The 14506-nt window shown below is 36.1% G+C and overlaps 1 protein-coding gene across 11 annotated transcripts in view; it reads left to right on the top strand.

The window, feature by feature from the left end:
• Positions 1–14506, top strand: part of nbeaa (neurobeachin a) — a 128233-nt gene that overhangs the window by 61704 nt on the left and 52023 nt on the right. For all 11 annotated transcript variants that reach the window (XM_079861572.1, XM_079861571.1, XM_079861564.1 and 8 more), the window contains exons 6-10: positions 374–500; positions 3384–3503; positions 3926–4072; positions 13440–13637; positions 14201–14334. In XM_079861572.1, the coding sequence (XP_079717698.1) occupies positions 374–500; positions 3384–3503; positions 3926–4072; positions 13440–13637; positions 14201–14334 (726 nt within the window). The remainder of the gene's footprint in view (positions 1–373; positions 501–3383; positions 3504–3925; positions 4073–13439; positions 13638–14200; positions 14335–14506) is intronic.

The raw sequence follows: 14506 nt of genomic DNA, 5'->3' as shown, positions 1-14506 counted from the left end.
AATAAAGCCTGACATCCTCCCTCCATATTTTCAATGAGTTTCCATGTCTGACTATAAAAGTGCAATTCATTTTTTTCGGGAAAAAGTGTTGAAATCAGATTATTCTGTAGCATGGACTGAATAACGAGGTTTTTGAGTTGTTAGAGGCAGGGAGAATGTTGTGAATATAATTAGAGTTTGTTTTTGCTGATTCGTATTGAATGAAACCCTGTGGAGGGGGCAAGTTGCCTTTAAAAATGTTGAAATATTGTTTCATATTGCTGTTTTTTTTTTTTTTTTTTTAAGCATCAAGCATTGTGTTTTTTTCAAGCATCGAGCATTGTGTTTACTAATAATTTTTTTTTTTTTTGCATAAAATCACTTTTTTCCTCAGTTTTCGAACCAGCAAAGGGATTGGCTACTCAGCGCACTTTGTGGGGAACTGTTTAATTGTGACATCATTGAAGTCGAAGGGGAAAGGCTTTCAACACTGTGTGAAGTACGACTTCCAGCCCAGGAAGGTGAGTTTTGCCCTGTCTACACACATAAGTAGACATAACTAGACTACAGTACAAATTTATGGTCTTTTCTTTCATAACTATTACTATTTTTCATAAGTGGAGTAATCAACTGCAAGCCCACATTCAAATCTGCCTCCATCCAAACAACAACCAAAAGAAAGAACCACAATTTATTCTTTTCCAAAACCACTTGGATGTAAATTACAATATGGAAGAAAGATTTGTCGCTACTTCAGTTACATCACGACTTCAAATAAATATGATAAATTGGATACTAGGGTGAAGACAAATATGAAGTCAAAGTGTAACTGTCAGGAACTATATGTACAGAGCGTTGTTTTTTTCACAACAAACATTATAATGGAAAATATTTTTTTTCCATTCTAATTTTTGTCCTGAAAGTTATTTCTCTGGGAATATCTGGGAAGTGAATGATCAGGTGATCAGCACTAATAACTGTATGAGCCCTTTGGCAGCAGCAGCTCTCTCTCTCTCTCTCTCTCTCTCTCTCTCTCTCTCTCTCTCTCTCTCTCTCTCTCTCTCTCTCTCTCTCTCTCTCTCTCTCTCTCTCTCTCTCTCTCTCTCTCTCTCTCTCTCTCTCTCTCTCTCTCTTTATCTCTCTCTCTCTCTCTCTGGCTCTCTGTCTTTATCTTTGCACAAATTTGATGTCCACTGAGTCAGCCATACCTAAAGCCCTTCAGATTTGATAACTTCTGCATTTAAGGAACAAAGGGAATTCCAGAGGGATTTATTCCCATAGCACCTTTTTTCCCCTTTAGCACACAAGATCTGCCTATTTATCGCTCTTTTCTTTCTTCTTTTCTCTTTTTTTTTTTTTTTTTTTTCTCACTCAGAGTGGGCTGATACAGCAACATCTGGTTTTTGATAACTTGGCTCCTCTTACTGTCCCAGTGGGATGTATTCGGCTCAGTCGCACGAGTTGTTAAACGACAAATGAAAATCAGTTTGGCAAGGGATGTTTGAATATGATACCTCATCCTGTCTGCTCACCGAGGAGGACGGCAAGGGAGGGTTGTGTGCCAATTAGAATGCAAGCTATACCCCCTTCGCCCAGACACACACACGCCAGTGTGAGAAAATGTGTACTCGGCCTAACAATGAACTTCACAACCCAACCCAATTAGTCAGCACTTTGTTCTGTTATTGAAACAGTGCGGTGGGACAAAAAGGCTGGATTTTAATCAACCACTTTGTTAGTCACTCTTAGATTTATATTAAGATTCCTTAGATATTAAAGAGGGGAAGAAAAGAGCCAAAACAAGGGATCACAGAGGATCAGAGATGTGAACAAAAACGAAATGTAATTGAATTGAACTGAGCTAAAAGATCTGTCCAGAACTTAAATAGCACAGTTGTTCACAGCTTGTTATTGGTCAATAGACACCAAGGGGTCAGAGGAAAAGTTCAGCAATGGACTACTCTAGGGCTGTGATTCATATAGTGCATTCGCAAAATTCAAAGCCTAGTCTAGACAAAGACGGCCCTCTCTTGGATTTATGTAAAATCTTAACTGGCATTAAAAGCTGTGAAATCTCAGTTATGGGATGGATTTTCAGTCTAGCAGATTTTGGCTTATCCTCCCCCCCGTCACCCCAGCTAATATCGCCTTACGTTTTAATAACATGCTCGGAAGGTGGAGAGGATATTTGGGAAATTAGGTCTTTTGAGGAAGTTTGCATTATCTAAATCTCCTGATCTGTTACGGGCCACAGTTATTTATTTGAATTACGATACATGGTTGACACTTTTACGTGATCCGTGCTGTTGTATTCCTCGCTGGAGAGCTTTCAAACGTCAGGGCTCTGATCTTTAATTCATATGCCAAAACAGCTTTTAGCATTGCTGCAATCAAACAGAATGATTCTGTTTTTGTAAATTTAGCTCTCAGTTTAGAAGCATGTAATGAGATGACGTTTTATGTGCTTGATCTATTTGAACATATTCATTTTGGAGCCGGGTCATTTTCACTGAATTTTCTTGGTCCAAAGCTTGAAGGAATGGTTCAGTATGTGATATAAACTCAAAACTGTGAGAAATGAAGTGAGAATTGTGTGCAAAACAATCGCAATTGTTAACTCAAAATTGCCAGATATAAACACTAAAAGTCAGATTTGAAAAATAAAAATAAAATGAAACAAAAAGTCGCAATACACTAATCGCAAGTCGCTCACCTATTGTGTAGACAAGGTGTTATTTTTTTAAATAATTGTTTAATAGTGGAATTCCTGGTGAAAAACTGCATTACCCATGATGCTGTACATTAATCAGAGTCAAAAAAAGCAACACACACCAAAATAGCTCTTTAGCTCCGCCCATTCCCATGAAGCACTGCGAACGGCGTAATCATGTTGATCTCTCTACTCTCTCAAAATACTTAAATATTTATTTGCGATAAACTTAAAATACATTGTTTTTATATATAAATTCAACATTTGTAATCCATCAGTTTGATTCTGCTGTTCGCAATGCTTTATGGGATTGTAGTTCTTTCCCTCAGTAAAGCTGTTAAGTACATAGTCTTGTACCTTTGTCTTTTTGTTGGATTTTCAATAACTTTTTTACTTCAAATCAAAGTGCCAAATGTTATGAATCACCTCGTTGGTGATTGGCTAATTTCATTGCTTATAACTCTTTATAAAGACTTTTTTTAAAATCCCTATTGGAAAAATGAATGGAAAAATATACTTCTAAAACTCTATTACCTTTTTTATTAAGTTTTCTTGTTCTGTGGTGGAAATGTTCTTGCATAAAATAAAACACTATGTTTGTTACTGTACCTTTAAGAATTTTAAGTAAATGACCTTTCATGCTTGGCTGTGTGAATATCGAATACCTATTTCTACTTCCTGTCCTCTCCTGCAGTGGTACATGATCAGCATAGTCCACATCTACAACCGTTGGAGGAATAGTGAAATCCGTTGCTATGTCAATGGCCAGCTGGTTTCCTACGGCGACATGGCGTGGCACGTCAACACCAATGATGTAAGTGTTTCTTTCCCACCGTTCTCATTTTTCCGGTACACAGCCTCGAGAAGCACAGGACCATCTCGACGTTGCCAAAATCATGAACTTGCAATCAACTTTTTTTCCTCAGCTTTAAAAAATACTGCACCTGAAGGGTCCAAATGATACGTGTTCAGATAAGCACTTGTCTCTATGGATCAAAGAGATATGGAAAAGCCTTAGTGTCCCTCTTTCCCTAAGGCAAACCTTTAAAGTACATTGTGACTAGACTAGCTAGAGCTAATCAGAACAAGATGATAGCAAGAAGATAGCAAGTAAACTGCTCCAGAGGGCCTTTTCAGAAAACTCCCAATCCGTTGAACCACTTTCGGTGTCTGTCTTCCTGTTTTTTTTTCTTCCTTTATCTTTATTATTTTCTCTTCCTCTCTCCCATCCTGCAGAGTTATGATAAATGTTTCCTGGGCTCTTCAGAGACTGCGGATGCTAACCGGGTGTTCTGTGGGCAGCTCGGAGCTGTCTATGTCTTCAGTGAGGCGCTGAACCCCGCACAGATCTTTGCCATTCATCAGCTCGGACCCGGATATAAGGTACAACCCCTGCGATCACTTCTGAGAGAGTGTCTGAATGTATAATGGTCAACAGTTGTACAGGGAGAGTGCTGCGCTGCTGTGAGAAACTCCTCCATCTTTGCTGCTTGATTGTTGAAGTACAAAATTAGCGTTTTGTGACCAATTAGTTTATGCCGTAATTACACTCTATGCTGAGAACATTCAGATGGATTAGTTCTGAAACTGACAGGCAGTGTGTGGCGAGAAGCAGGCAGGGCAGAGACCCGTGGGAACGGAGTGTCACTCCAGAAGCATAAAAAGAAGGCTGATGACAGTAAAGGATCAGAGAGGACCAGGCATGGGACTTTACGTTGGTGTTTTGTTTTAGTTTATGTGGCAGTCGACCTTGAGGGGCTGCCGCTTTACTTTCGTTTTGTTGTTTGTTTATCTTATTATTAAAGTTACGTTGAGTGTTTGCAGGTTCCCGCCTCCTTCCCTGAGCCTTTAACATCGTTATACGATTTAACATTAAATTGCATTTAACATTAGACACTTGGTTTCTATGATAGTGTATGTACTAAAATGAAACCTTTTAAGTGATTTAAAGTCTTAAGTCACTCAAATGTCATTTGAATGCAGATCATCAGATAAAGAGACACTTAGCAGGGGATTCAGATGGTGGCGAAAGTCTGTACCAGTCTGCAGATTTTTCAGATTTTTTTAGCTTCAGACTATGGCCCTGTTTACACTAGTGTGTTTTTGTTTTAAAAAACGCATCGCTTTTGCTACGGTTACGCCTGGCGTCTACACTTCTCCAGAGTTTTCAATCCTCGAAATGGAGACTTTTAGAAACGCTGCAGACCCCGGTTTAGTTTGAAAAGTCCGGGGTTGCGTTTCAGTGTAAACGGACCAAAACGGAGACTTTTGAAAACTAACTACCACACTACGCTACCTGAACACGACAATAACAGACCAGATCCGTCTCTCTAATCGGCTTTGTAACAGACCAGCCTTTAACGACCATGTAAACGATCACATGGAGACGGAACTGCAAGCTTTGCTGACTTTGTTGTCCATTTTAGTAGCCATTGTGCAGTTAAACTCTGCATTTAATAATACTGCTGCTGCCTACATGTGCAAGAGGCGAGCAATCGGCAACTGTCCAGTGTGCATGAACGATCATGTGACATGCGTTTTCAGCCATTTAGCGTGTACGGAGATCGTTTCTGAAACGGCATTATGGACAAGTATTTTTTATTTTATTTTATTTTAAAACGCCGTGTTAAAACGAAAACACATTAGTGTAAACAGGGCCTATGATTCCATCCAGTTGGAGGATGTCAAAACATTTTCGATATTATGAGCCAATTGTAGAACACACATCTAGGCATATGACGCATCGCTACTGAAACCAAGCTGTCCTACTACCAGTGTTCCAATACATGCGTAAAAGATTTTCCTCTGTAACCATTTACAAAGTTTATGATGCCTAGTGTTCTAAAATTGGATCTGATTTTACAAGTCGTGTAGTGTATTCCAGCTTTTAGTTAGAAATGTTGCCATTACAACAACTAACTAAAATAAAATAAGTTAAAATACCAAAATTTAAAATAAAGTTAAATAATAGTAGAAAAAAAAAAAAAAATATATATATATATATATATATATATATATATATATATATATATATATATATATATATATATATATATATATATATATATATATATTTGGGCTGTCAAAAGATTAATCGCGATTAATCGCATCCAAAATAAAAGTTTGTGTTTACATAATATATGTGTGTGTACTGTGTATAATTATTTTGTATATATAAATACACACATATGCATGTATATATTTAAGAAATATTTGCATACATACACTGTATATATATTTATATAGTTTATATTATATTAAATATAATTTTTTTATATATAAATAACACATTTTTCTTAAATATATACATGCATGTGTGTGTATTTATATATACAAATTTAATTATACACAGTACACACACATATATTATTAAAAACAAACTTTTATTTTGGATGCGATTAATCGCAATTAATCTTTTGACAGCCCTAATATATATATATATATATATATATATATATATATATAAATGACAAAAGCACATTACAAATTACTAAAATGAAAACTGAAAATGTAAAAGTATTAATACATACTATTATAGTACATAAATATAAATAATTCTAAAATAACACTGGGATGATTCAGTAGAGTTTGGCATAGAGTTTTCACATTTTGCTAATGATGCAATTAGCTGGAAAAATAATTTGAAATAAAAATAGTTTAGATGGAGCTATTATCTTCTTATTAGTCTTTGTTAATGTTAGTTAATAAAAATGTTCATGTTAGTTCACAGTGCAATAACTAATGTTAACAAAAGCTGTCATGTCAGGAGTGCACCTATGAATTGGAGAATGTGTTTTTTGGTTGTGTTTCCAGGTGAACTGATAAAAGCCCGGACTGTTGCAGTGCATTTTCTCAATCTGTTTTGTATGCTTTCCATTTTCGTGAAGAAGTTCAGTGATCGGACATTGGGCTGAGAAAGCTATTCCTGAAACGTGTGCCGTGCTAAAGTACTTTCTCATTACACCGGCTCTACATTTCCCTGACAGATCTGTTAATAATACCTGATGTTCCACTCTCTTCTCTCTTCTCGTTCATTAACCGGACTCTCACCTCTCAGACGGGCCTGTCTCACGGGTCTATATGCATGTGGGAACCGATTGCTGCTTCTGCTTGATGGGGTGAAGTGTTTATGCCAAAGCAGCGCTTAAAGTAGATGAACCCTTGGAAAATCCCTCCTTGGTATAAAAACGAAGAGTAAAGGATAGATAAGTGATGTTAATCGCTGTCTCATCTTTCTGGTTGACCAGTCAATAGCTGTATTTCAGAGAAGAGCGTTGAGGGGAAATCCAAGCCGTCAAGTTTGATTTTTCTCCCTTAACTGAAAAATCTCCCGCACGATGTTTCCGTCCAGCCAAGCGCAAGGCTCCCTAATTTAAGCTAAGCTCACAGGAAGCGTGCGGACAGGGCTTGTTTACCCGAGTCAGATGATCTGGTGATAAGCAGCTTTTGTTTACTTCAGTCAGATGATGTTATTGTACATTATGGCTTAATGGACAGATGATTAACAGCATCTCTCAGTCCTAATCTTTGCATTGTTTTTTCATTAGGCAAAGCACAGCTTGTTTTGGCTGCTGCCTAACAGGACAGGCCGATATTTCTAACATTCACAATGTATTAACACTGATTTTGCTGTTGATATAAAATTAAGCAACATGATGTATATCTCAATGTGCTTTTATTTGAGAAAGTTTATTCATTTAATTTAGGTATGTTTTCATTAGTCTATCTCATTAGACTATGTTTTAATAACCTCTTTGATTTAAACTTCAGTAGCAGAAACTGCGTTGGTTCATTTCAGTTTGATTCATTTCCATGAATCAGTTCAAACCATCCGTCTCAGTGAATTGATTCAAAACTTTGACAGTTCATTTAAATCCTCACGCAAAAAATGTGACATTTACTAAATATTTTTTAGTACAAATATAATTTTTGTTTATTAATTTTTATTTGATTCATATTTTATTTAGTTAATTATTAATATGTAGGTAAATATTGCTGTGTATTGTTATGTTTGTCCATATAAATGAAAGTCATAAAAATTTGATTTGTTTCCATGAATCAGTTCTAACAGTTTTTATTAAAATAAGTAAATACTTTTTTGTTTAGTAATGTTTAAATGATTTATAATATTAAGGTACGTAATAATTATTATAACAACAATATTTGGGTAAATATTGCTTTTATTGTTATATTAGTTTGTAATTCCTTGTGTTCATTTAGTAACAGGCTAATTAAAAAAATATATATTTTCACTGTATTTTTACTACTTGCATTAAAACAGGAATTTGAATTGAACTGGATACAATGGTTGTTTAAAAATCTAAATTGAATATCGTCAAAAAAACTGCAAAATATTTGTATATATTTTTAAATATTTCACTATTTATTGCCCACTTGTACAGCCTTACAGTTAAGTTAACAGGGTTCTGATTATTAGCCTAACCAGCAGGTTATTTTAAGAAGAGATTATGAACCTGTCACATGTAACCAGGATCTTTATTAACTTTTTGAAGCGTCAAAGCGGTAGTTGCGTATACTGTCAATGGAGGGACAGAAATCTCTCAGATTTAATTTTAAAGATCTTCATTTGAGTTTTGGAATGACAAAAGGGTGAGTAATTGATGACCATTTTTGGGCGAGCTTACCCTTTAAATTAAACCAGGATAACAGGGACAGAAAATCTACATTAAATCTGAGAATTAAAAACGAAAGCATGTCATACTGTCTCTCTCCCCCGCTCTCGCTCTCTCTCTCTCTCTGTATTGGCACAGAGAGTTAACTGCATCTGGACTTATTGAGGGATTTTTAATTATTAATCCTTGGACCCACGCGGCTAGAAGTTCCCCGGCGCCTGATTGCAGCTCACTTTAGCGATAGAAGAAAAATCAAGAGAGCAGAGAGTGTGGATTATTCATGGGATGTGTGTGTGTGTACGTTCTCTGATGTGTGTACAACGCTCTGACGCTCTGTCATGAAGATGGAGAGAGAGACCTGATATATGCAGTGAATGTTTTACATTATTGATATAGAAGTTGATTTGGATTTTTAATGCAAAAATCTCTTACAGCTCTTGTTAAAGGTAGGGTAGACAATTTTTTTTTTCATAAACACTTTTTGTTGTTCTGGGAAGGGTGGGGTCTCTGGCTTTCAAAGCTAGCTTGCTATTGCTAGCTACTTCGAAATTGCCTACCCTACCTTTAAGATCCTGCTTCATTGCAACAAATTGCTGGTTCATAATTGAATACTATGGATACATATAGAATGCTTTTCGCTGCATTATGTGCATTGATTACTACTGTACTACCCAACATTTTTAAATGGTAGTATATGATAGGAATTGCACACCTACTAAATTTAACCAGTATTTTTACTATTTAAAACTATTTTTATGTAACTGTTTTCTATTTTCATATATTTTAATATACAAAATATTCCTGTGATGCAAAGCTGAATTTTTAGCATCATTACTCCTTTATAAGTCATTCTAATATGCTGATATGCTGCTCAAGAAACATTTATTATTATTATTATTATTATCAGTGTTGAACACAGTTGTGCTGCTTAATATATTTGTGGAAACTGTGATAGATTTTGTCAGGATTCTTTGATGAATAGAAAGCTCAAAAGAACAGCATTTATTGGAATTACAAATCTTTTGTGACAATATACAAGTCTTTAATGCAAATTTAATCTGTTTTTGCTGAATAAATGTATTCATTTCTTTTAAAAGAAAAAAATCTTTTGATCTGAGAAAGTATGCAGCATGCAACAATAAATGTTACAGATACTGTAATTAGTGTTCAATATTGCTGATTTTATTGCTTTTTCAGTTCAATTCCTTGTATATGAAACAGTACGCATTATGCAGAGATGAACGTTTCAAATAATAGCATGCTACATTGTTGTCACATTACCTCAATAGATTGCATTTTGGAATAAACACCATCTGGTGAAAAGCAATTATTTTGCATTATTAATTCAATTTTGTGTGAAAATGTCAACTTTTGGAAGTCTGATCAAATAATGAGTCAAGGAAAAGATGCTAAAAATCATGGTTGATTAGTCACACTTCAAATAAAGGTCAAGTGTATATGCTCTGTATACTACATGTGTGAAATGTACAGATTCTGCACAGCACACATACTGCAAAACTGGTATGTATAGTATGTAGTGGATATTATATGGCATGCATATCTTTATGTGGAAAATGTGTGCTCATTTGTGTCCTTAGCTGTCTGTGAAAGTCTGGGTGTGAGTGTGTATTGCTGCTGCAGCCAGTTGATATGGTCCTGGTACCAGAGGAAGTCCAGATGTCTGGTCAGCATGTGTTAGCCAACAAGCTGCTCTCTGGCTGTGTGTTGCCGTGGTAATTAGCATGTGAGGTATGGGGCACTTGGCATTGTCGCAAAGAGAGCCGTCTGGACTGGCGCCTTTGTGTGTGTTTAAGTTATATAGATCGTCATTCATCAGAGTGTATGAAAGCTCTGCTGGATTCCAGTGCTGTTAGTCTCTGTCACTGCTGCTGGTGTGGCTGTCCTCTCATGGGATTGCAACGAGCAAAAGAGAGAGAGAGACGGCAAGGAAAAAGTGTGCTGGCTTTGCAGCATCGGATATCTGCCATAGGGTGTCGAGGCAGTGACCCGTTTCCCAGACAGCTGGTTGAGTTTGCCAGTGCTGCTGTGCCCTCCGTGACTCAAGATGAATGGCATATGTCGAATGCTGGATGAGATTACAGCAGCAGGTTTATATTCATGGGGCAGTTGTGGCCTAATGGTTAGAGAGTCAACTTGTAACCCGAAGGTCACGGGTTCAGGAAACGAATGAGGTGCCCTTGAGGAAGACACCTAAACGCTCCCTGGGCACCACCGGGTGTGAGTGTCCACTGTCTGCAGTGTGTGTTCACTACTCACTGCTCCCACACTGGAAACAATTATCGGTGGATTAACTTAAAGTGAGTAACCTGGTTGCCTTGAAGTTTTAAGTTCATTTAAATAAAAAAATTGAGTTGATACAATGAAGGAGATGTCTCGTCTCGTCTTTTTTCATAGTGTATGTGATTCTGACCTATAGTACTGTAGTTGTGGTTTGGAGGCAAATTTGATGCAATATGTCTTCAGAAGTTAGATGAATCTGATAATACCTTTCTGGAATGTTCTGAGTGGGAAAAAATTACTTTTAGAGATGAGTCATGATGGTGGATACGAAGGGCATACAACCACTGACTAGTCAAAATAATTAAGTTGACTATTGTATATTTATTTATTTATTATTTTTTGAAATCTTTATTTATAATTTATTTAGTTTTATATTGTAAAAATAGATACTGTATATATTTTGTATTATTTTTTATATTTATATTTATTTCTTTTTCTTTTTCATGCTTTAATTAGCATGCTGACAGCATGATGTGCTTAATCTCATATTTATTGGTTATTATTTTATATTATTTTATAAAATGGAATTAGTCTTTGTATGACTCCAGGGAAGAGAACCATATTGAAATTATTGGTTAATATTTTCCCCTCTTACATGGTCTTGATTTTTGGACATATTTAGATTTTAGTTTTAGTTTTGATGCTTTAATTAGTGTGCTGATAGCATGCTGTGCTTTAGCTGTTAGACTCTTTGCACGGTTAAACTTCTCATGCTGTTCTTAATAATGTTTATAAATTATAGAAGGCTAAGATATGTCCCTGTTTAGAGAGCTAGTTAAACTTAAGCTAGTTTAATTTTGTCCGGAATGAGTGTGTGAGGCGTGTCTGGTAGATAAGTTTTGATGCTGTGTTCAGTGCCAGTCAGTGTGTTGCTAAGTGGACACATTGGCACTAGTCCTGAGGAAACTGCAGCGAATCTCAGTGCCAGTGCAAGGGCTTATTTGCATCGTACTGTTCTTTGAAAAATTGCTCTGTGTGTGTGTTATTGTGTTTGGTCTCATTACTAATACATCTGTCATTCCTGTTCAGAAGTGCTGCTGTAGACTCGTGAGACAGTTAGATGTTGCAGATTGTATTGCTTATGTGCATGCCTATAATATTGCCTATAATGCTTAATATTCAGTCTTTTAGAAAGTTAAAGGGGTCATGACATGAGAAATCGAACTCGCCTTAGTCTTTTGACAGATATGAGGTCTATGTACCATTACAACATCCTACAAGTTTCATAGCTTAAATGAAACATCCTCCTCATTATAAACAAAGCATTTATTTAATCAAGCTCCAAAAATATCTTGTTTGGATATTGAGTCCCCTTGAGTCTGTCGACAACAGGATAAATGTAAGAGTGAAAGAACATTCGCTTCGACGCGTCCCGTTTAATGTTTAATATCAAACAGCTCGTTGGTGTCTCTGTAGACTTCAGACGGATCCCAGCATCAGGTTTATTTTAATAGCGTCCCTGATAGTGGTCAGAGGTTTATATGTTTGTTCGGAGCATTTTGTTTTGTAAATGAGGCACAGTAATGGAGAGTTTGCAAAGAACTTTTGTTGATATGAAGCAGTCAGCTGTATTATATCTGACAGCAGCTTCATCGAAAAACGCAAGTAAATGATTTCATCATGCTTTGTATGTAAATGACGTTTTTTATATGGACAATGTTTTCAAACTACTTACTCGTATGCTATAGTGATTAGGCATTGATACTGGTTCCTATATAATGGCGTTAGCCAATCATAACAATGGCCGGTTACTGACCAGCCTTAAAGGAGACTTACTCCCTTTTAAAAACAGATCATTTCAGACAGAAGGTCAGAATGAAGGTTGAAAATAATCGTTTTTCTGCATATATATTTGTTTTTGTGTGCAAAAAAAAACATTATTAGCTTTATAAGTGAACCTCAAAACATATTAAAATATCATGTCATGACCCCTTTAAGATGGCTTTTACAAATATACTTTTTTATATTAAAATATATTTTATTACATTTTATTTATTTATTTATACGAGTATTACTTTTGTATATTAATATTTATTTGAGGATGAATTTTTAACGATACTATTTATTGCGTATTTACTTATTTATAACTAGACTATCCAGTATATTTGTTGTTACATGTCTTTAAATTGGCCACATGTCCAGGATTGTTCCCTGCCTATGGCTTGAAATGCTGGGATAGGCTCCAGCATCCTCATTATGACATTTGGTTTGGAAAATGGATGGATGGATGCCTTTAAATTACACATTTATCTGAGTAAAACACAAAGGCTGTTCACTGGGTAAAATGCATTTTAAAAAATCCTAATAAGATCAAAATAAATAGTTTCCAAACATCCCATATATAAAATCTTGAGGGGAAAAGCAAATTAAATGGTGAGTTGAAAATCCTGTCATGCATAGTCAGGAAATTCTGCATGATCTTATGTAAGTCCCTCATTCACTCCCTCAGTTGAATAGATGACTAGTGGCACAAAGTGCTTCACATGAGAGAGATTTTGCAGATACATGCACATTTACACACACATGCTCATACCGGCATACACTCAGAGCTATTAGTGAAATGGCACATTTCTGCAGCCAGAGCTTCATTAAGATAATGTACGCTTGTGTGTGTGGCTGCTCTGTGCCTCAGTAATTAAAGCTTTTTTATTATCATTATTATTATTATTAGTATCAGTCCTCTTGGATGCAGCCCAGTCCCTGGTGCTTTCCACAAGCCCGCTGCCAAAAGAAGCTGAAAGAGAAGCTAAATGTGAGAGAACATTGTTTGAAGAATGTTACTCATTTACCAAACTTGAATTGTCTTTTTTTCACAGAGCACGTTTAAGTTCAAGTCAGAAAGCGACATCCACCTGGCTGAGCACCATAAGCAGGTTTTGTATGATGGGAAGTTGGCCAGCAGCATTGCCTTCACCTACAACGCTAAAGCCACCGACGCACAGCTGTGCCTGGAGTCCTCGCCCAGGGAAAACTCCTCCATATTTGTGCACTCGCCACATGCCCTAATGCTGCAGGTCGGTTGTTTCTCTTACACGCAAATAACATCATGTTTATCACTGCTGTTGTTCACTGAATCTTGAGGACGGGGGGGGAAAAAAGCTACAGAACTGAAAAAAAATATTTATGTAGAGAGGGAATGGTTTGGAATAATTCATTAAACAAAATGTGTATTTCGGTTTCGGCGCAACTTCCTGTTCCTCTATTTTTTTTTTTATGTGAAAAGTGTTTCAATGTTGAAAAATAGCCATTTAATCACACATTTATTTAGGACACTCTTAAACTGAGGTATAAAAACAGTATATTTATAATTTGGGTAATGGCACTGACATATTATGGTTGTAACAGAGAAAATATAAGCACAATGGTATGAGAGACTGTGCTATATTGTGTGAAATGTGCTATATTGTAAGGCTAAATGGTTTTATTAGGCTCAACATGTTGCTCATACAACTGATTATAATGTACATTATATTGTATACTGTATTCATATATAATGCATTATGGCCTTCTATGAAGATTTTTCAGAAAACGCTTTATATTCGGTTTTCTAATAAGTCATTTTTGCATGTGTATGCAGGATGTGAAGGCTATCGTCACTCACTCCATCCACAGCGCCATCCACTCCATTGGAGGAATCCAAGTTCTTTTCCCGCTCTTCTCACAGCTGGACTACAGGCAACCCAACGACAGCCCTGTGGAGACAACCGTCTGGTGAGTATCGACCATACAGACTGCAGATCCACTGAGCTATATTTAGAATTTCAACACTCATGGTTCAGTAGATCTTATTTTTTTTACTTATATTGATAATATGACATTTATATCTTAAAGAGAATATTCTACTTTGTAATAATCAGAGGCTATACTACAGTATACTAAATAC

Source organism: Squalius cephalus, assembly GCF_949319135.1.
Source record: "Squalius cephalus genome assembly, chromosome: 24".
Taxonomy (NCBI): domain Eukaryota; kingdom Metazoa; phylum Chordata; class Actinopteri; order Cypriniformes; family Leuciscidae; genus Squalius; species Squalius cephalus.
The sequence above is the reverse complement of the archived record's forward strand: the minus strand, read 5'-3'. Positions and strand labels throughout refer to the sequence as shown.